We start from the raw sequence: 17466 nt of genomic DNA, 5'->3' as shown, positions 1-17466 counted from the left end.
GCAGACGATTAAATCAAAGGTCATTGAAACTCACAGTTTCAAAACGAAACTAAAATTATCACATAACAACAATTGAAAGAGCATAACCAGCAATTATTTAAACAACTGGAACACTAACTAAATAATTAGCACAGAACATGAAGTTTAAATGTTATTTACATCAATTGCGTAGTGGTGTCAACAATAATCGATGCGGCGATGCATCCCAGTGCGGGGCATGGACGATTCGATTCGATGCGGGCAACAAGCCGAATCGATTCAGCGCATTTTAAAATATGTAAGTATGTCCAAAAATCTTCCCTTTGCAATTCCGGTGATGCAACGGATTTGGTTTCCCCATTTGTATTATTATTCTCATGTTTCATTTTTTCCACACCGCATAACTCTGGTCAAGTTTCCCACCAACCTCGTAGAAGCCAAAATGTTTCCAGATGTCTGCTTTCAATGTCTTAGGTGCATCAATAATCTTTCTTGCTCCATCTTTCTCTGCTTCAGCCATTGTTATTTTATGTCCTATCTCTTAGAGCAGGGGTGTCCAAACTTTTTGCAAAGGGGGCCAGATTTGGTGTGGTAAAAATGTGGGGGGCCGACCTTGGCTGACGTTCTTTACGTAGAACAATATATTTAAGCAAATTTTAGCAAGCCATTCCATGTGTCGTATTTGCTTTTTTTTTTTTTTTTTTTTAATCGATAATTTCAACAATCCTTTGTGGCCTTTGTGGCGTACTCTTTCGACTCTCGGGCTCTTGTGAAATACTGCTGCTGTACAATTAAACTAGTTTCAAGTTGCTTCTATTTCTTGCTACGTATCTTTCCTGTAATCTTGTACATGTCAGCGTGTCTTGTTTGGTAATATCACCTCACATTGAATTCTTTAAAAAAAGCGACGGTCTCTTTGCAAATGAGGCGGACACAGTTGTTGCGTATTTTAGAGAAGAAATACCGTAGTCCAATTTCCACCTATTTTTGAAGCGTCGGCCGTCGCAGTGAACTTTTTTGTTGTTGATTGTCGCCATTTTAGAAAATTGGGAGTAAAGAGTCACAGGGGGTAATGTTGCTTAGAGTGCTGCTGCCTTTTAGTGGGTAAATGAGGAGCAGCATTGAGTGTGTAAGCTACTTCATATGCTGGTAGCAGTACTGCTGACCAATTTATTAAGTCTGTGTGCGGGCCAGACGTTATTGATTTTATGACAGAGGCTGGGGGCCGGATGAAATTTGACCAAGGGCCGCATTTGGCCCCCGGGCCGGACTTTGGACATGTCTGTCTTAGAGGTTAGATCTTGTGCCCGAACCCGATTAACATTTTGGACCCGGTCCAAAATGTTAAGCATTCACGTTTGGGTCGGGTCGGGCTGCCGCGCCGGACTAATAAATTATAAATTATTTAAAAAAAAAAAATTTTTTTTTAATGGGATAAAACCGAGAGCAGGCTCTCCGTATTGTGCATTTGCTTGTGCACGCACATGAACGCCATGGCCTTCATGTTTTTTTTTTTTTCATATTAAACTTTCCCAGCGTTATTTCGTTGTGTAAATGCTTTTATATCGATCATAAAAATATGTAGACTATTTAAACATTAAGAAAACTTGGGTTTTTTTCTGCCAACTGAGGATTCGTTACGAAGGACATTTATATTTATGCACACAAAGGCAACAGAAATGTGATCCTTTTGAATCGTTTTTTTCTGCCAACTTTTTTTTTTTTCAGTTTCAGTTTATTCGCACATCATCAAATACAATACATGATCATACGCTAGCAGTTCACATGTTAAGATGGGCGAATCGGACACTCCAAAGAAGCTATTCAAAGCTTTTAGCAGGGGCCCAGTTAGACAAAACACACATACACACATGCACGCACACAAACAATTAACTGTGGACAATTACAAAATTTTGGTTACATTGGATTTGATAAGAGACACCAGTAGTGTTATTCAAAGAATCAGCATATTATATATACATTGCTAGGAGATGAGTTTTGAGTTTTTTCTTAAAGATGGAGATGGAGTGTGACATTTTAAGTGTTTCATCCAGTTCGTTCCAAATCTGTGGTCCTTTGCACACAATGCTAAAGCTTGTACACTTTAGCCTTCGTTTTTTCCCTGTGATTTGATGTTTTCTTCTGGTAGTGTATGTGTGTTGAGGAGTACAGACTGGGACGAGGTCACCTAATTTATAATTTAGTCTATAGATAATCTGATACATTACACAAGCATTTTGGTAATAGTTGTGGTCTTTAAGCCTCAGGAGGTGGTGGCGGTGAAAAATTATTTTAGTTGGAGCATTAAACTCAGACCATGCTAGGGCACGTATAACTTTTTTCTGTAGTATTTCAAGCTTTTTTAAATAAGTTTGATATGTGTTGCACCACATGACATTACAGTATTGTAAGTGTGGTTCAAATAAAGATTTATAAAAAATGAGAAGTGCAGAGAGTGGGAGATAGTGTCTCAGTTTAAAGAAAAGAGCAGCATATCTTGACAGTTTATGTGCAAGATCATCAATATGTTTTCTAAAATTAAGGCACTCATCAATATGGACTCCCCAAAATTTTGTAGAGTCGACCCTTTCAATGTTTTCTCCGTTTATGTTTAGGCAGATTTGTTTAGTGGCTTGTTTTTTATGGGAGCGAAACACAATGTAATTTGTTTTATTGATATTTAGAGATAGTTTATTACATTTTAACCATGTGTCTATTTTCTTTAATTCACTATTTATGATTTGCTCAAGTGCAGTTGGATTTTTATGGGAAAAAAACAAATTTGTATCATCAGCAAATATTACCTTATGTAAAACAGACGTGGCGTTAACAAAATCATTAATGTACAGGTTGAAGAGGAGCGGCCCTAAGATGGAGCCCTGGGGGACTCCATGTTTGATGACTTTGTATGATGATTTAGAATTGTTAATGTTTAGAATTGTTAATGTTGACTTGAAGAAATGAAAATAAATTGCTGCTGCTGCGTTTTTTTTCCCGCGTCACTCCAACAAAAAAAAATCGGGTTTTTCGGGCTGGGCCTGCAAATCTAGTTAATTGGTCGGGCTCGGGCCAGGTCGGGCTTCCATACCAGCGGGCCGTGTTGGATCGGGCTGGATTTTTTAGGCCCGATCTAACGTCTATTGCACAAATATAGTGGGCTAGGCCTACATTTTACTTTTGTTCTACATTGCAATTTAGTTGGTTTTGTTTGCAACTGAACTGATCCCTGGATTGATATTGCGATAAAGATGCTGCTGCACTACAATATTTTCTTTGTCGTTTTCGTCAATATTTACTTGAATATTTTTATTGATGGGTCGTTGTGACTAAAATACAGTGACTGTTATTACTGATTTTGCACAGGAGTTCAGATGTTGCACTGTGTGAAAAGCTGCTACTGTGTGTAAAAAAAAAAGAGAAAGCCCTGGTCTCATTCAAAGCACTAATTAAATGCTGTGATCTTTTTTTTTTTTTTTTTAATATATATATATCTGAAAGTATTTTCAACCAGGAGTGACACAAGAGCCAATAAAAAGTTGTTTAATGTCTGACCGCTTTTGTTGCCTCATGATTCACGAAAAATATACTTTGCTTTAGAATTTTAATGCATCCCAGGCTTTAATGCATCGCGATCGAACCGAATCAAATCGTGACCCTCTGAATCGAATCAAATCGTGGCCCTGCGAATCGTAATCGAATCAAATCGTGAGGGCAGTGCCGATGCACACCTCTACTGTTGTGCTGCAATGCATGCCGGGAGGCATGAAGCAAGTTGTAAAACAACACCTAAGACAGCAGGTGGCAGCAGAGGTTGTCTGTCTCTCCCAAGGGAAGTGAAAGTTTAAATTGAGCAGTGATGTCCAAATGAAGCTTCTTCAATCAATGAAGCATTGCAGTCAATTGATTCAAAGCTTCATGGTGGTTCATTTTCTCCATGGCTCTATCAAGTGGTCATAAAGCCCAAGAGGCAAATAGTGTTGAGAATTTGATGGCTATTTGTTTAAGAAAATGATAGGAATGTGCTTGTGTTACAGCATGAACAAAATGCAACAAGTTCTAAAAGGATAATTTGCCATTCATTTATATTTAGAAACAAAAGCCTCTACAGTGTTATGGCAAAATGTAAAATATTCAAAAGATATATATTGTTATTTTGTGTGTGTGTGTGTTTGGGGGGGGTGCCAGCTACTCGTTTACCTTGGGCACCTAGTTACCCATGGGCCTGGCACCGTCAATGGCAGCTAATGAGTTAACAAGGAAGTGACCCGAAAATGCCCCAAAATTAATAGGAAGTGAGTAAAAATCTACAGCAGGATCAAAGCATTTCCATAGAATTTACAGTGTATCACAAAAGTGAGTACACCCCTTGCATTTCTGCAGATATTTAAGTATATCTTTTCATTAGACAACAGTGACAAAATGACACTTTGACACAATGAAACGTAGTCTGTGTGCAGCTTATGTAATAGAGTTAATTTATTTTCCCCTCAAGGTAACTCAAAATATAGCCATTAATATCTAACCCCCTGGCAACAAAAGTGAGGACACCCTTTTGAAAAAACGTACATCCCTAAGTATCCAAATTGAGTACTGCTTGTCATTTTCCCTCCAAAATGTTATGTGACTCATTACAGGAGTGCTGTCAGCATTGCTGCAGGGATTGAAGAGGTGGGGGGTCAACCTGTTAGGGTTAGGGTTGGATATTAATGGCTATATTTGAGTTATTTTGAGGGATAATAAATCAACTCTATTATATAAGCTGCACACAGACTACTTTTCATTGTGTCAAAGTGTCATTTTGTCAGTGTTTCCCATGAAAAGACATACTTAAATATCTGCAGAAATGCAAGGGGTGTACTAACTTTTGTGATACACTGTACTAGGGTGACCAAACGTCCTCTTTTGCCCGGACATGTCCTCTTAATACGTGCTCTCCGGAAGGTCCGGCCGGGTTTCATAAATTTATGAAAATGTCCGGTTTTTATGATTTTTCACGGGACCAATTTGAAGAAATCCCTTCGGCCGCTAGGAGGCAGCGCCTGCCTGCGTTGACGTGGCTCCGACTAGTAGGGGCGGGAGAAGGAGTAGATCTTCTTCTTGTTTTTTGTTGGCAGTTTACCCTTTGTTTCATGGGGAATTACCACCATCTAATGTCGGTATTATATTTTAAGTAGGAGCGCCTGCCCAGTTAAGAGTTTTTTACGATAAATACTTATATAACGGCAACTGTTGACTTCTGTCGGAGATTTGTACTGGCGTAATCTGTAAAATCCCGTTTGGTGTTGCATCGTTGCGCTACCGATGATTGTAAACTTTTATAGCAAAGTTTGATTTTGCCTCGCCCGGTACTCGCTAAAAGGGTAGCTATCAGTTTGCTCAGCCGCGCTAGGCATTATGGGCGATGTAGTTTTGAAGTGCTGCGTTTGGAAACATGCTGGTTGAATAGCTTGTCAGTTTATTTTGGTTATTGTTTGCGTACAATCTAAAACACTGAATGGGAATAAAAATTGAGTGGGAATAACAATTTGTCAGCGACAATTGAGGTTGTCCACCTCCGTGAAGTTGGCCCCCCATCAGACGCAAATTTATATAAAAATTATGTCAATCGTTTGTGCTATGATTGTGCTGGTTTGTGCTGCAAAAAGTTTCGTTTGTGCCATCATCGTTTTGCAGTTATTAAACATTGTTTTTTTAGGTCATCCAGAGTTCACCCAGCCCCCCATCTGTGGCGGAATGGAACCCCGGTGGTGTCATTTGATTCTGCCTCGTTAGTGCTGGATTGTGCTGCAAAAAACTGCGGGCCGGCCTTGACTGCAGTCTGCAACTTGCGGTCTCATGTCCTGCTCTTTATTCCTGTGAAATAAGGGAAATAATTAGACCGGCTCGGACTAAAAATGGCGATTTGAACAGCAGGATATTATGGCTTACTTACAGTGTTTAAATTTTTTGGTCGTCGTCGTGCAGGAATAAGATTGCGTCCACTGACAGGTTTCAGTGACGTTCTCCGCTGATCTATTGTGCGGCCCTCAGCGCTGAAAACTGAGGTCATCACTTTACATTATTATGAATATCTCGAAAACCGTAGCAGTTCAAACAAAACTTTTTGCAGCACAATCCAGCACTAACGACGAAGAAAAAAATGGCATCATCGCCGTTCCATTCTGCCGCAGATGGGGGGCTGCGCGTGACGTCATCACTAGACATTTTTATGAATATCTCGAAAACCGTAGCAGTTCAAACAAAACTTTTTGCAGCACAATCCAGCACTAACGACGAAGAAAAAAATGGCATCATCGCCGTTCCATTCCGCCGCAGATGGGGGGCTGCGCGTGACGTCATCACTAGACATTTTTATGAATATCTTGAAAACCGTACTAGTTCAAACAAAACTTTTTGCAGCACAATCCAGCACTAACGAGGCAGAATCAAATGACACCACTGGGGTTCCATTCCGCCGCAGATGGGGGGCTGGGTGAACTCTGGATGACCTAAAAAACAATGTTTAATAACTGCAAAACGATGATGGCACAAACGAAACTTTTTGCAGCACAAACCAGCACTAACGACGAAGAAAAAAATGGCATCATCGCCATTCCATTCCGCCGCAGATGGGGGGCTGTGCGTGACGTCATCACTAGACATTTTTATGAATATCTCGAAAACCGTAGCAGTTCAAACAAAACTTTTTGCAGCACAATCCAGCACTAACGAGGCAGAATCAAATGACACCACCGGGGTTCCATTCCGCCACAGATGGGGGGCTGGGTGAACTCTGAATGACCTAAAAAACAATGTTTAATAACTGCAAAACGATGGGGGGCCAACTTCACGGAGGTCAATTGTCGTGATAGTTAATTTATAAAAATGTCGAGTTGGCACAAAGCCTACTGTGTGTGCGTATTGACTGGACTACATTTTCATGGGCCTGCATTATATATATATTTTAATCATTATTCGTTTTTTTGTTTTGTTTTTTATTTAAGGTTTGATTTTTTTTTTTTTTTTGGAAGAATAAAGCCTGTTGAGTAACCAGTTGAGTAAAAAAATATTTCCATATAGTGTATAATAAATACTATATGGCAATCGGCCTATGTTTTTTAAAAAAAATTTTTAACAAAACTGAATTTTTCTATCCGGACGGAGGAGGCACACTTTAAATATATTAAAGATATATAGGCATCTTTGAGTGGACTTCGAGTAAAAGTCAAGTATCTCGAGGCCGGGCCGAGTGTCCTCTTTTTTGGAAATCAAAATATGGTCACCCTACACTGTACCCTCAAATTTAATTTTCTAGTTAAAAAAAGCTTCAATTCCCTGGGATAGGCAAAATAAAGGTGTCATCTTTCCCTTTAATAGTTTGAATATCACATTTTCCTTCCAGATGTAAGGCCACCATCCATCTCAGGTCCAACAACAGTTAAGTCAGGCGACCGCATATCTCTTACATGCAACGTGGACACTTTCCCGCCCTCCGTCGTCACGTGGAAATTTCCCAATTCCAACACGACAATTATCCAAAATGAACTCCAGCCCAACACAACCATCACCAGCTCTGACCTCGTCATCCCAAATGTGACGTCGGCACACTCCGGGCGCTACGAGTGCACGGCGGCTAACTATACAACACACATGCATGTGATGGTGACATGTGAGTACAATTAACAACGCCGATGTAAATTTGCAGTTTTTAGCGGTGCCACTTCTCATATATTTTCAATTTTTGCAGGGTTTGCAGGAATCCTACCTGGGTCTGGTTGTTTACTGCAAGATCAGGTTTTGACCTGCGTGTGCATCAGCAGCGGGGTCCCACTGCCTACTGTGACATGGCCGACGCTGGACAACAGGACGGCGTGCACCGTCAACACCGTATCTGACGACAGGGTAAACAGCAGCATCGTGTTAATCGTCCGCGATCGTGACATCTCTGCTGTGGAGTGCGTCAGCATGCAGGAGGACGAGCGAGAGGGGAAAACACTTGAAGTTCAGAAAATATTGGGGGAAGGTAGGAATGCTTAGAATTTCATTATTTAAACATAGATTCTGGAATCGACTGTATAACTGTAGTTGTGGTGTCCCAAAATTTTGACTTGCTACTAGAAAATGACTTATTTTTAGAAGTATGGCTCAAAAGTCTAATTTGTCCTTAAAATTGTCAGTCCCGCTCTGGCCTACGGCGACCCATAGGTGTTCTCCAGCTTCTAACTTCCATTCTCCTTCCTACCCGAGCATGCTTCCTGGGCCCCGGCGGGGTGTCCGTGTCAGTCAGGGGGTTGCAGTCCCTCGTCCTATCCCTGAGGGTTGGTTAATGGGGGCATGCATGGTCCGGGGGACCGCCCCGGGCCCCAAGGGGATGATGGTGGCGCTTTTGCCAGAGCTGCAGGGGAAGCCGTGTGCTGCACTAGGTCATCTTGATTGACGAGGGGCAGTGCCCGAGACCCCGGGGTGGCCCCCATGCAGCATTTGTCGCCAGGACTATCCCATGGTTCATGAACGACTACTGTTGGTGCAATTAGACACATTTAGGTAAATGAGATTGTTACTGCTAGGATTAGCGAGCAGGTAGCATAGGATTGGATGTCAACATATCCACACTGATAGGTGATTTACATAATACCGGGCTCCCCATTTCACATTGCTGGAATTGTGAATGCTCCATCTCGCCTAATCACGTTTCCTCTCGACTTGCCTTCAGGCTTGAAAATGGGTCAGGGGTTAAAAAGGTGAGAAGGGTGTGGAGGAAATATGTTCCGGTACACTGTACAACCCAACAAAATATTGAGCTCTGTCGACCCACACTGTGTTTCAGCAGGGCCATGCAGAGACCGGTGGAGGGGCGGGTGCTCGGAGATCAAATGGGGCACATGAACAAGTACTTATTACACCTTAAAACAACATAACTTCAATTTTAACCAGCTTTAGATAATAATTGGCTGCAACTGTGACATACTTTAATTGGGAGGGGGCAACAGTGAATAGAAATCAAAACTGTCATCAACACTATCTGGCTGTGACTCAGTCAGTCTGCCTCTTTTCTTCCTTCAACCTCTGCATCAAAACTTCCTTCCTCAACTTGTTCATCTGAGAACAAACCACATCAGATGGTCACTGAGCCACCAACAGCACAGTTTTCTCAAAATTATTATTTCATTATTATCCATACTAAACAACTCTAGCACCTAATAATTAATAAAGCAATGGCATAAAATCTTATAGAAAAATAACATTGTAATTGTGTTTATAATTGTATTTTAAACCTGACTATCCTTGCAAACTTATTCTTACCAAGTGTGCTATTCACCCAGCTGATGAGGTATCCACTGCCTTTAGCAGCTTCATCCAGCCCTTTTTTTAATCGGTCAATCTCCTTTCCTTACAAGGCATATATACAGTGCCTTGCAAAAGTATTCGGCCCCCTTGAACCTTGCAAACTTTCGCCACATTTCAGGCTTCAAACATAAAGATATAAAATTTTAATTTTTTGTCAAGAATCAACAACAAGTGGGACACAGTCGTGAGGTGGAACAAAATTTATTGGATAATTCAAACTTTTTTAACATATAAAAAAACTGAAAAGTGGGGCGTGCAATATTATTCGGCCCCCTTGCGTTAATACTTTGTAGCGCCACCTTTTGCTCCAATTACAGCTGCAAGTCGCTTGGGGTATGTTTCTATCAGTTTTGCACATCGAGAGACTGACATTCTTGCCCATTCTGCCTTGCAAAACAGCTCGAGCTAAGTGAGGTTGGATGGAGAGTGTTTGTGAACAGCAGTCTTCAGCTCTTTCCACAGATTCTCGATTGGATTCAGGTCTGGACTTTGACTTGGCCATTCTAACACCTGGATACGTTTATTTTTGAACCATTCCATTGTAGATTTGGCTTTATGTTTTGGATCATTGTCCTGTTGGAAGATAAATCTCCGTCCCAGTCTCAGGTCTTGTGCAGATACCAACAGGTTTTCTTCCAGAATGTTCCTGTATTTGGCTGCATCCATCTTCCCCTCAATTTTAACCATCTTCCCTGTCCCTGCTGAAGAAAAGCAGGCCCAAACCATGACGCTGCCACCACCATGTTTGACAGTGGGGATGGTGTGTTCAGGGTGATGAGCTGTGTTGCTTTTACGCCAAACATATCGTTTTGCATTGTGGCTAAAAAGTTCAATTTTGGTTTCATCTGACCAGAGCACCTTCTTCCACATGTTCGGTGTGTCTCCCAGGTGGCTTGTGGCAAACTTTAAACGAGACTTTTTATGGATATCTTTGAGAAATGGCTTTCTTCTTGCCACTCTTCCATAAAGGCCAGATTTGTGCAGTGTACGACTGATTGTTGTCCTATGGACAGACTCTCCCACCTCAGCTGTAGATCTCTGCAGTTCATCCAGAGTGATCATGGGCCTCTTGGCTGCATCTCTGATCAGTTTTCTCCTTGTTTGAGAAGAAAGTTTGGAAGGACGGCCGGGTCTTGGTAGATTTGCAGTGGTCTGATGCTCCTTCCATTTCAATATGATGACTTGCACAGTGCTCCTTGAGATGTTTAAAGCTTGGGAAATCTTTTTGTATCCAAATCCGGCTTTAAACTTCTCCACAACAGTATCTCGGACCTGCCTGGTGTGTTACTCGGTTTTCATAATGCTCTCTGCACTTTAAACAGAACCCTGAGACTATCACAGAGCAGGTGCATTTATACAGAGACTTGATTACACACAGGTGGATTCTATTTATCATCATCGGTCATTTAGGACAACATTGGATCATTCAGAGATCCTCACTGAACTTCTGGAGTGAGTTTGCTGCACTGAAAGTAAAGGGGCCGAATAATATTGCACGCCCCACTTTTCAGTTTTTTATTTGTTAAAAAAAGTTTAAATTATCCAATAAATGTTGTTCCACTTCACGATTGTGTCCCACTTGTTGTTGATTCTTGACAAAAAAAATTAAATTTCATATCTTTATGTTTGAAGCCTGAAATGTGGCGAAAGGTTGCAAGATTCAAGGGGGCCGAATACCTTTGCAAGGCACTGTATATAATGAAATATAAATCTTTAAAAAAAAAAATTTTTTTTAAATCAGACTACCCGGTGGCTTTTATTTTCAAAGCTTTCTTAATTTCTTTCTCTCTCAATAACTATGGAGGTGGATTTGTGTCTTTATTATTCAATCCCCCCAAAAAGTTGCTTCAATCAAAAACAAAGTTTATTCAATCAAAATATATATTTTTAATCCCAAAAAAGTCACTTCAATGAAAAAAATTGTTTTTGATTGCAAAAATAAATTTGAGACAAAAAATCATTTGAAAACTATTTTTCTTGATTGAAGCAACTTTTTCCATTGAAGTAATGTTGTTTTGTGTTTGGACCACATTTTGGCTAGGACATTTGTGTCTTTGTTATTATTCAATCAAAAACTAAGTTGCTTCAAATAAACAAAAAAATAATAATAAATAAACCTCACTTAAATTAAAAAAGAAAAATATTTATATAATGTCTTTATATAATGCAAATAAGGTTGCTTAAAAGTTGGTTGGGACAATTTGAGCATCCTGAAAAGTTGGTAATGTTGTGTCCCTACCTTCCCTATGCAAACCTACGCCCTTGGTATCGGCGTAATATTTCTTAGAACTAGCCAATGCATTTTAATGCCGTATAGAAACCGGTGCGTCACTAGTATTCTCGTGTCATAAAAAATGTATTCTCGACATTCTCCAACTTATTAACAGTTTATTCTAACACAGTAATACATTATTTTTACATTACAACTTGAAGAAATCTGACCTTTTAGCCAGATTGCCGGAATCGCGGCAACCGAACCGCCAGACCCGCGCTGGCGCAGCTCCAACGACCCGAGCCGGCGGAAATCCATCAACCCGGCCAAAAGGCCAAACTCCGCGCATTCACCTTAGTCTTAACCCCTTGTACTGACGCCAGTTTGAAAGCTGGAAAAAGGCTTTGAAGCACAAGTTGACAATTTATTCAGGTTGACAGCGATTAGGCAAACAGAAAATAGACTCAGGTGTGGATTCAGGGTCACCATATCACACGTCAACAACAGGTTCCTGAGAAAAATGACAGCGATTAGTTAAACACACAGTCTTTTTGAAGGCTCTCGCGGGGCGGGCAGTGGGCAGAAGAACGGTGTGTTTGGGCGTTGTTTAGGATTATTGTCTGTTTGTGGATTGGACAGGAGGATTCGGGAGTTATTGTTGTCAGGGCAACGAGGGTTGTGGATTTTGCCACCTCAGCGCTACGTGAGTGCTGAGAGTTCATTTCTCGGTCGCGGGTTCCTTCTTATCAAATGTTCCTTGTCAAGACAAGATGTCCTGCCATTTGTTCTGGACTGTCCGGAAGAACTGATTGTGGGAGTTGATGTTGCAGATGTGGCCTTGGAGATGTCTTACTCCTTCAAACTCATTCTACTGATATTCCAATTTTTGAGTTGATCTAATGAAACTCAAAGTAATTCTTGTAAATTAGCAATTTTTCATGATATTTGTCAAAAAGTGTCCTCCCTCCCCATGTTTTGTGCAGACCAAGCCTTCAAAAGTTTCCTTACAAGTCTGCGTCCGGATGTCTTCATCGCATTTTTGAGCGGCGCTCTGCTGTCCGCCATCTTGTGTTGGTCATTCCGGAGGTGTTGCAGGTGCGCCATCTTTCCCTTCGCTATTTTTTTTGGATACACTCACAACACTTTGTGCCCATGTTCATGTGTAGAAAACCAAACAATAGCTCCGGTAGTCTGGATATGGAGCTGGTTGCCACACAAGAGGACCCACAGGTATTTATTTACAGTACATACGATTTACCATAGACTTCATAATTGTATTGACGAGTCAATTCGGCCAGCCACTGCGTAACGCCTTCAAGCAGGGGGCATCCCTCAATCCGCTTCAGTTATTTGGAGTCGGTCGTAGCGACACATGAAGCATTCAACGGCAGATTTAGGATAAAAGTACGAAAGCTGTAACGCATACTAACAGGAAGGATTGTCACAGGAGTGATTTGTTCGAGGATTCAAGGTAATTATTATACTCTTAGTATCATGCATGCATTTTGAAACGTGAAAAAAATCAATGGGAGAAATTAGCTGCTACGGCATCGGCGTCAAAGTTCGCAATATTTACGTCAAATAGATGCTTACTGCAGTTTTTTTTTGCTTTTAACCAAGAATCGAGACTGCTTTACGTCCATATCTATAAGGAATTCAGGGATTTAAGCATTTATTTACAAGAATTTTCTACGTAAAAAGCATGTTTACATCAGGCGGCCGCTAGCTACATTCACTAACAGACTAGCATTGTACTTTGACATATTTACTGTACGTAAAATAAATGATAACAACCCGTTTTTTTGTTTTTAACCAAGAATCGAGACTGTTTTACGTCCATATGTATAAGGAATTCAGGGATTTAAGCATTTATTCACAAGAATTGTCACTGGAAAAGCTCTGTTTACATCAGGCGGCTGCTAGCTACATTCACTAACAGACTAGCATTGTACTTTGACATATTTACTGTACGTAAAATAAATGCTAACTGCCGTTTTTTTGTTTTTGTTTTTTTTTAGCTTTCAACGAAGAATCGAGACTGTTTTATGTCCATATCTATAAAGACTTCGATGATGTAAGCATTTATTCATAAGAATTATCACCGGAAAAGCTCTGTTTGCATCAGGTGGCCGCTAGCTACATTCACTAACAGACTAGCACTGTACTTCGACATATTTACTGTACGTAAAATAAATGCTAACTGCCCGTTTTTTTTTTTTTTTTTTTTTTTTTTTTTACTTTTAACGAAGAATCGAGACTGTTTTATGTCCATATCTATAAAGACTTTGGGGATTTAAAAATTTATTCACAAGAATTATCACCGGAAAAGCTCTGTTTACGTCAGGCGGCCCCTAGCTACATTCACTAACAGACTAGCATTGTACTTCGACATATTTACTGTACGTAAAATAACTGCTAACTGCCCTTTTTTTTTTTTTTTTTTTTTTTTTTTTTTTTGCTTTTAACGAAGAATCGAGACTGTTTTATGTCCATATCTGTAAAGACTTCGGGGATTTAAGCATTTATTTACAAGAATTCTCACTGGAAAAGCTTTTTTTACATCAGGCGGCCGCTAGCTACGTTCACTAACAGACTAGCATTGTACTTCGACATATTTACTGTACTTAAATGCTAACTGCCCGTTTTGTTTGTCTTTTTTTTCTTTTAGCTTTTAACGAAGAATCGAGACTGTTTTATGTCCATATCTATAAAGACTTTGGGGATTTAAGCATTTATTCACAAGAATTATCACTGGAAAAGCTCTGTTTACATCAGGCAGCCGCTAGCTACATTCACTAACAGACTAGCATTGTACTTAGACATATTTACTGTACTTAAATGCTAACTGCCCGTTTTGTTTGTCTTTTTTTTCCTTTAGCTTTTAACGAAGAATCGTGACTGTTTTATGTACATATCTATAAAGACTTTGGGGATTTAAGCATTTATTCACAAGAATTATCACTGGAAAAGCTCTGTTTACATCAGGCGGCCGCTAGCTACATTCACCAACAGACTAGCATTGTACGTCAACATATTTACGTGAAATAAATGCTTACTGCAGTTTTTTTTTAGCTTTTAACCATGAATCGAGACTGTTTTACGTCCATATCTATAAGGAATTCAGGGATTTAAGCATTTATTCACAAGAATTATCACCGGAAAAGCTCTGTTTACATCAGGCTACCGCTAGCTACATGCACTAACAGACTAGCATTGTACTTCGACATATTTACTTAAAATAAATGCTTACTGCAGTTTTTTTTATTACTTTAACCAATAATCGAGACTGTTTTACGTCTATATCTATAAAGAATTCGGGGATCTAAGCATTTATTCACAAGAACTTTTAACGAAAAAGCTCTATGTCGGTGATTCCACTAGGTCAGCCAACAATGCAGGCCCCCTATTTATCGGCCCAGTGCCCCGTCAATACATTATGAAGTCTATCGATTTACTAATTAAATGTTAATTCTGAGATCGACGTACTTCCTCGTCAGGTGTATGGCCTTAAAAATGGTGGCAAAGGGGCGACCAGGGCTGACGTGGAGTACGCCGACATCAACTTCTCTGTGCTGAAGAGAAACAACACCAGGGAGGCGGCGACTAATTGCCAGGCCACCGAATACTCAGAGATCAAGACAAAAGACGATGGTGACCAACCGCGCGAGTGTGACAACGATAAAGAAAACGAAAAAATGGAGGATAGTACACAATGCGACAATGATAAGGAAGAGGAAGCCTTATATTCAAACGTGAATGACGCCATGATGTCATGAGTGATCACGCTAATAAATTTCAACTGTAGTGCATAGTCCTAAACTTTTTTAAGGATCTTTTGTGTGGTCACTGGTGACATTTCTCACGTTGCAGCATGTGACCTGATAAAAAACGTAAATTCACACAGCAAAGAACCGTGCAAAACGGAAGAAATAGCTGAGGGTCATCAAGAGACTAAACCGGTGTTCTGTCAGATTATCATTTAGCACACGATTTAAAATACTTTCAAATGCTAGTTTGTACTGTAGATGTAATTGTGGACGAACCACGTTTGGTGTACACTGACCTGCATTTCATAATATTTTGTGGCCGATACCGAGTCCGACAGCTGGCCAATGCCGATACCACGTATTTTTGAAAAAATATATAGACTTTTCTTTTTCATACTAAATTATTGCATGCTCACTTGAATGTAAACTAATTGCTATCATTGCTTGTTTAGACGCGGCTTAACTTAAAGGGATCCTCGATCTCCGAGCCTGCAAAACGTGGCGCCAACTATCGGTCAAAATACAGTGGGGCGAATAAGTATTTAGTCAACCACTAATTGTGCAAGTTCTCCCACTTGAAAATATTAGAGAGGCCTGTAATTGTCAACATTGGTAAACCTCAACCATGAGAAACAGAATGTGGAAAAAAAAAACAAAACAGAAAATCACAGTTTGATTTTTAAAGAATTTATTTGCAAATCATGGTGGAAAATAAATATTTGCTCAATACCAAAAGTTCATCTCAATACTTTGTTATGTACACTTTGTTGGCAATAACGGAAGCCAAACGTTTTCTGTAACTCTTCACAAGCTTTTCACACACTTTTACTGGTATTTTGGCCCATTCCTCCATGCAGATCTCCTCTAGAGCAGTAATGTTTTGGGGCTGTCGTTGGACAATACGGACTTTCAACTCCCTCCACAGATTTTCTATGGAGTTAGGTCAGGCCACTCCAGAACCTTGCAATGATTCTTATGAAGCCAGTCCTTTGTTGCCCTGGCTGTGTGTTTGGGATCATTGTCATGTTAAAAGACCCAGCCACGTCTCATCTTCAATACCCTTGCTGATGGAAGTAGATTTTCACTCAAAATCTCTCGACACATGGCACTATTCTTTCTTTCCTTTACACAGATCAGTCGTCCTGGTCCCTTTGCAGAAAAACAGCCCCAAAGCATGTTTTTTCTACCCCAATGCTTCACAGTGGGTGTGGTGCAATTGAGTATTCTTTCTCCGCCAAACACGAGAACCTGTGTTTCTACCAAAAAGTTATTTTTGGCCATAACCCATTCTCCCAGTCCTCTTCTGGATCATCCAAATGCTCTCTCGCGGACCCCAGACGGGCCTGGACGTGTACTGGCTTCAGCAGGGGGGACACGTCTGGCAGTGCAGGATTTGAGTCCCTGGCGGCGCATTGTGTTACTGATAGTAGCCTTTGTTACTGTGGTCCCAGCTCTCTGTAGGTCATTCATTAGGTCCCCCCGTGTGGTTCTGGGATTTTTGCTCACCGTTCTTGTTATCATTTTGACGCCACGGGGTGAGATCTTCCATGGAGCCCCAGATCGAGGGAGATTATCAGTGGTCTTGTACGTCTTCCATTTTGTAATAATTGCTCCCACAGTTGATTTCTTTACACCAAGCGTTTTACCTATTGCAGATTCAGTCTTCACAGCCTGGTGCGGGTCTACAATTTTGTCTCTGGTGTCCTTCGACAGCTCTTTGGTCTTGGCCATAGTGGAGTTTGGAGTTTGACTGACTGAGCTTGTGGACAGGTGTCTTTTATACCGATAACGAGTTAAAACAGGTGCCATTAGTGCAGGTAACGAGTGGAGCCTCGTTAGACCTCATTAGACTTCGTTAGAAGAAGTTAGACCTCTTTGACAGCCAGAAATCTTGCTTGTTTGTAGGTGACCAAATACTTATTTTCCAGTCTAATTTGGCAATACATTCTTTAAAAATCAAACAATTTGATTTTCTGTTTTTTTTTTTTTACACATTCTGTCTCTCATGGTTGAGGTTTACCCATGTTGACAATTACAGGCCCCTCTAATCTTTTCAAATAGGAGAACTTGCACAATTGGTGGTTGACTAAATAGTTATTTGCCCCACTGTATTCCTCCGTAAATCCAGACGTGAAAGTGTTGGCCGGACATGGGCGTTAGCTCGATGTCGGTCGCATTGTT

The 17466-nt window shown here is 40.5% G+C and overlaps 1 protein-coding gene across 1 annotated transcript in view; it reads left to right on the top strand.

Annotated features, from left to right (window-relative positions):
• The window catches only part of LOC130915338 (sialic acid-binding Ig-like lectin 14), a 47930-nt gene that overhangs the window by 24283 nt on the left and 6181 nt on the right, over positions 1-17466 (top strand). Inside the window, exons 4-8 of the mRNA XM_057835298.1 lie at positions 7361-7627; positions 7706-7981; positions 12502-12613; positions 12685-12748; positions 15016-15169. Of these exons, the coding sequence (XP_057691281.1) occupies positions 7361-7627; positions 7706-7981; positions 12502-12613; positions 12685-12748; positions 15016-15169 (873 nt within the window). The remainder of the gene's footprint in view (positions 1-7360; positions 7628-7705; positions 7982-12501; positions 12614-12684; positions 12749-15015; positions 15170-17466) is intronic.

The sequence above is a fragment of the Corythoichthys intestinalis genome, chromosome 4 (genome assembly GCF_030265065.1).
Source record: "Corythoichthys intestinalis isolate RoL2023-P3 chromosome 4, ASM3026506v1, whole genome shotgun sequence".
NCBI lineage: Eukaryota > Metazoa > Chordata > Actinopteri > Syngnathiformes > Syngnathidae > Corythoichthys > Corythoichthys intestinalis.
This window is presented reverse-complemented; position numbering and strand designations above follow the sequence as displayed.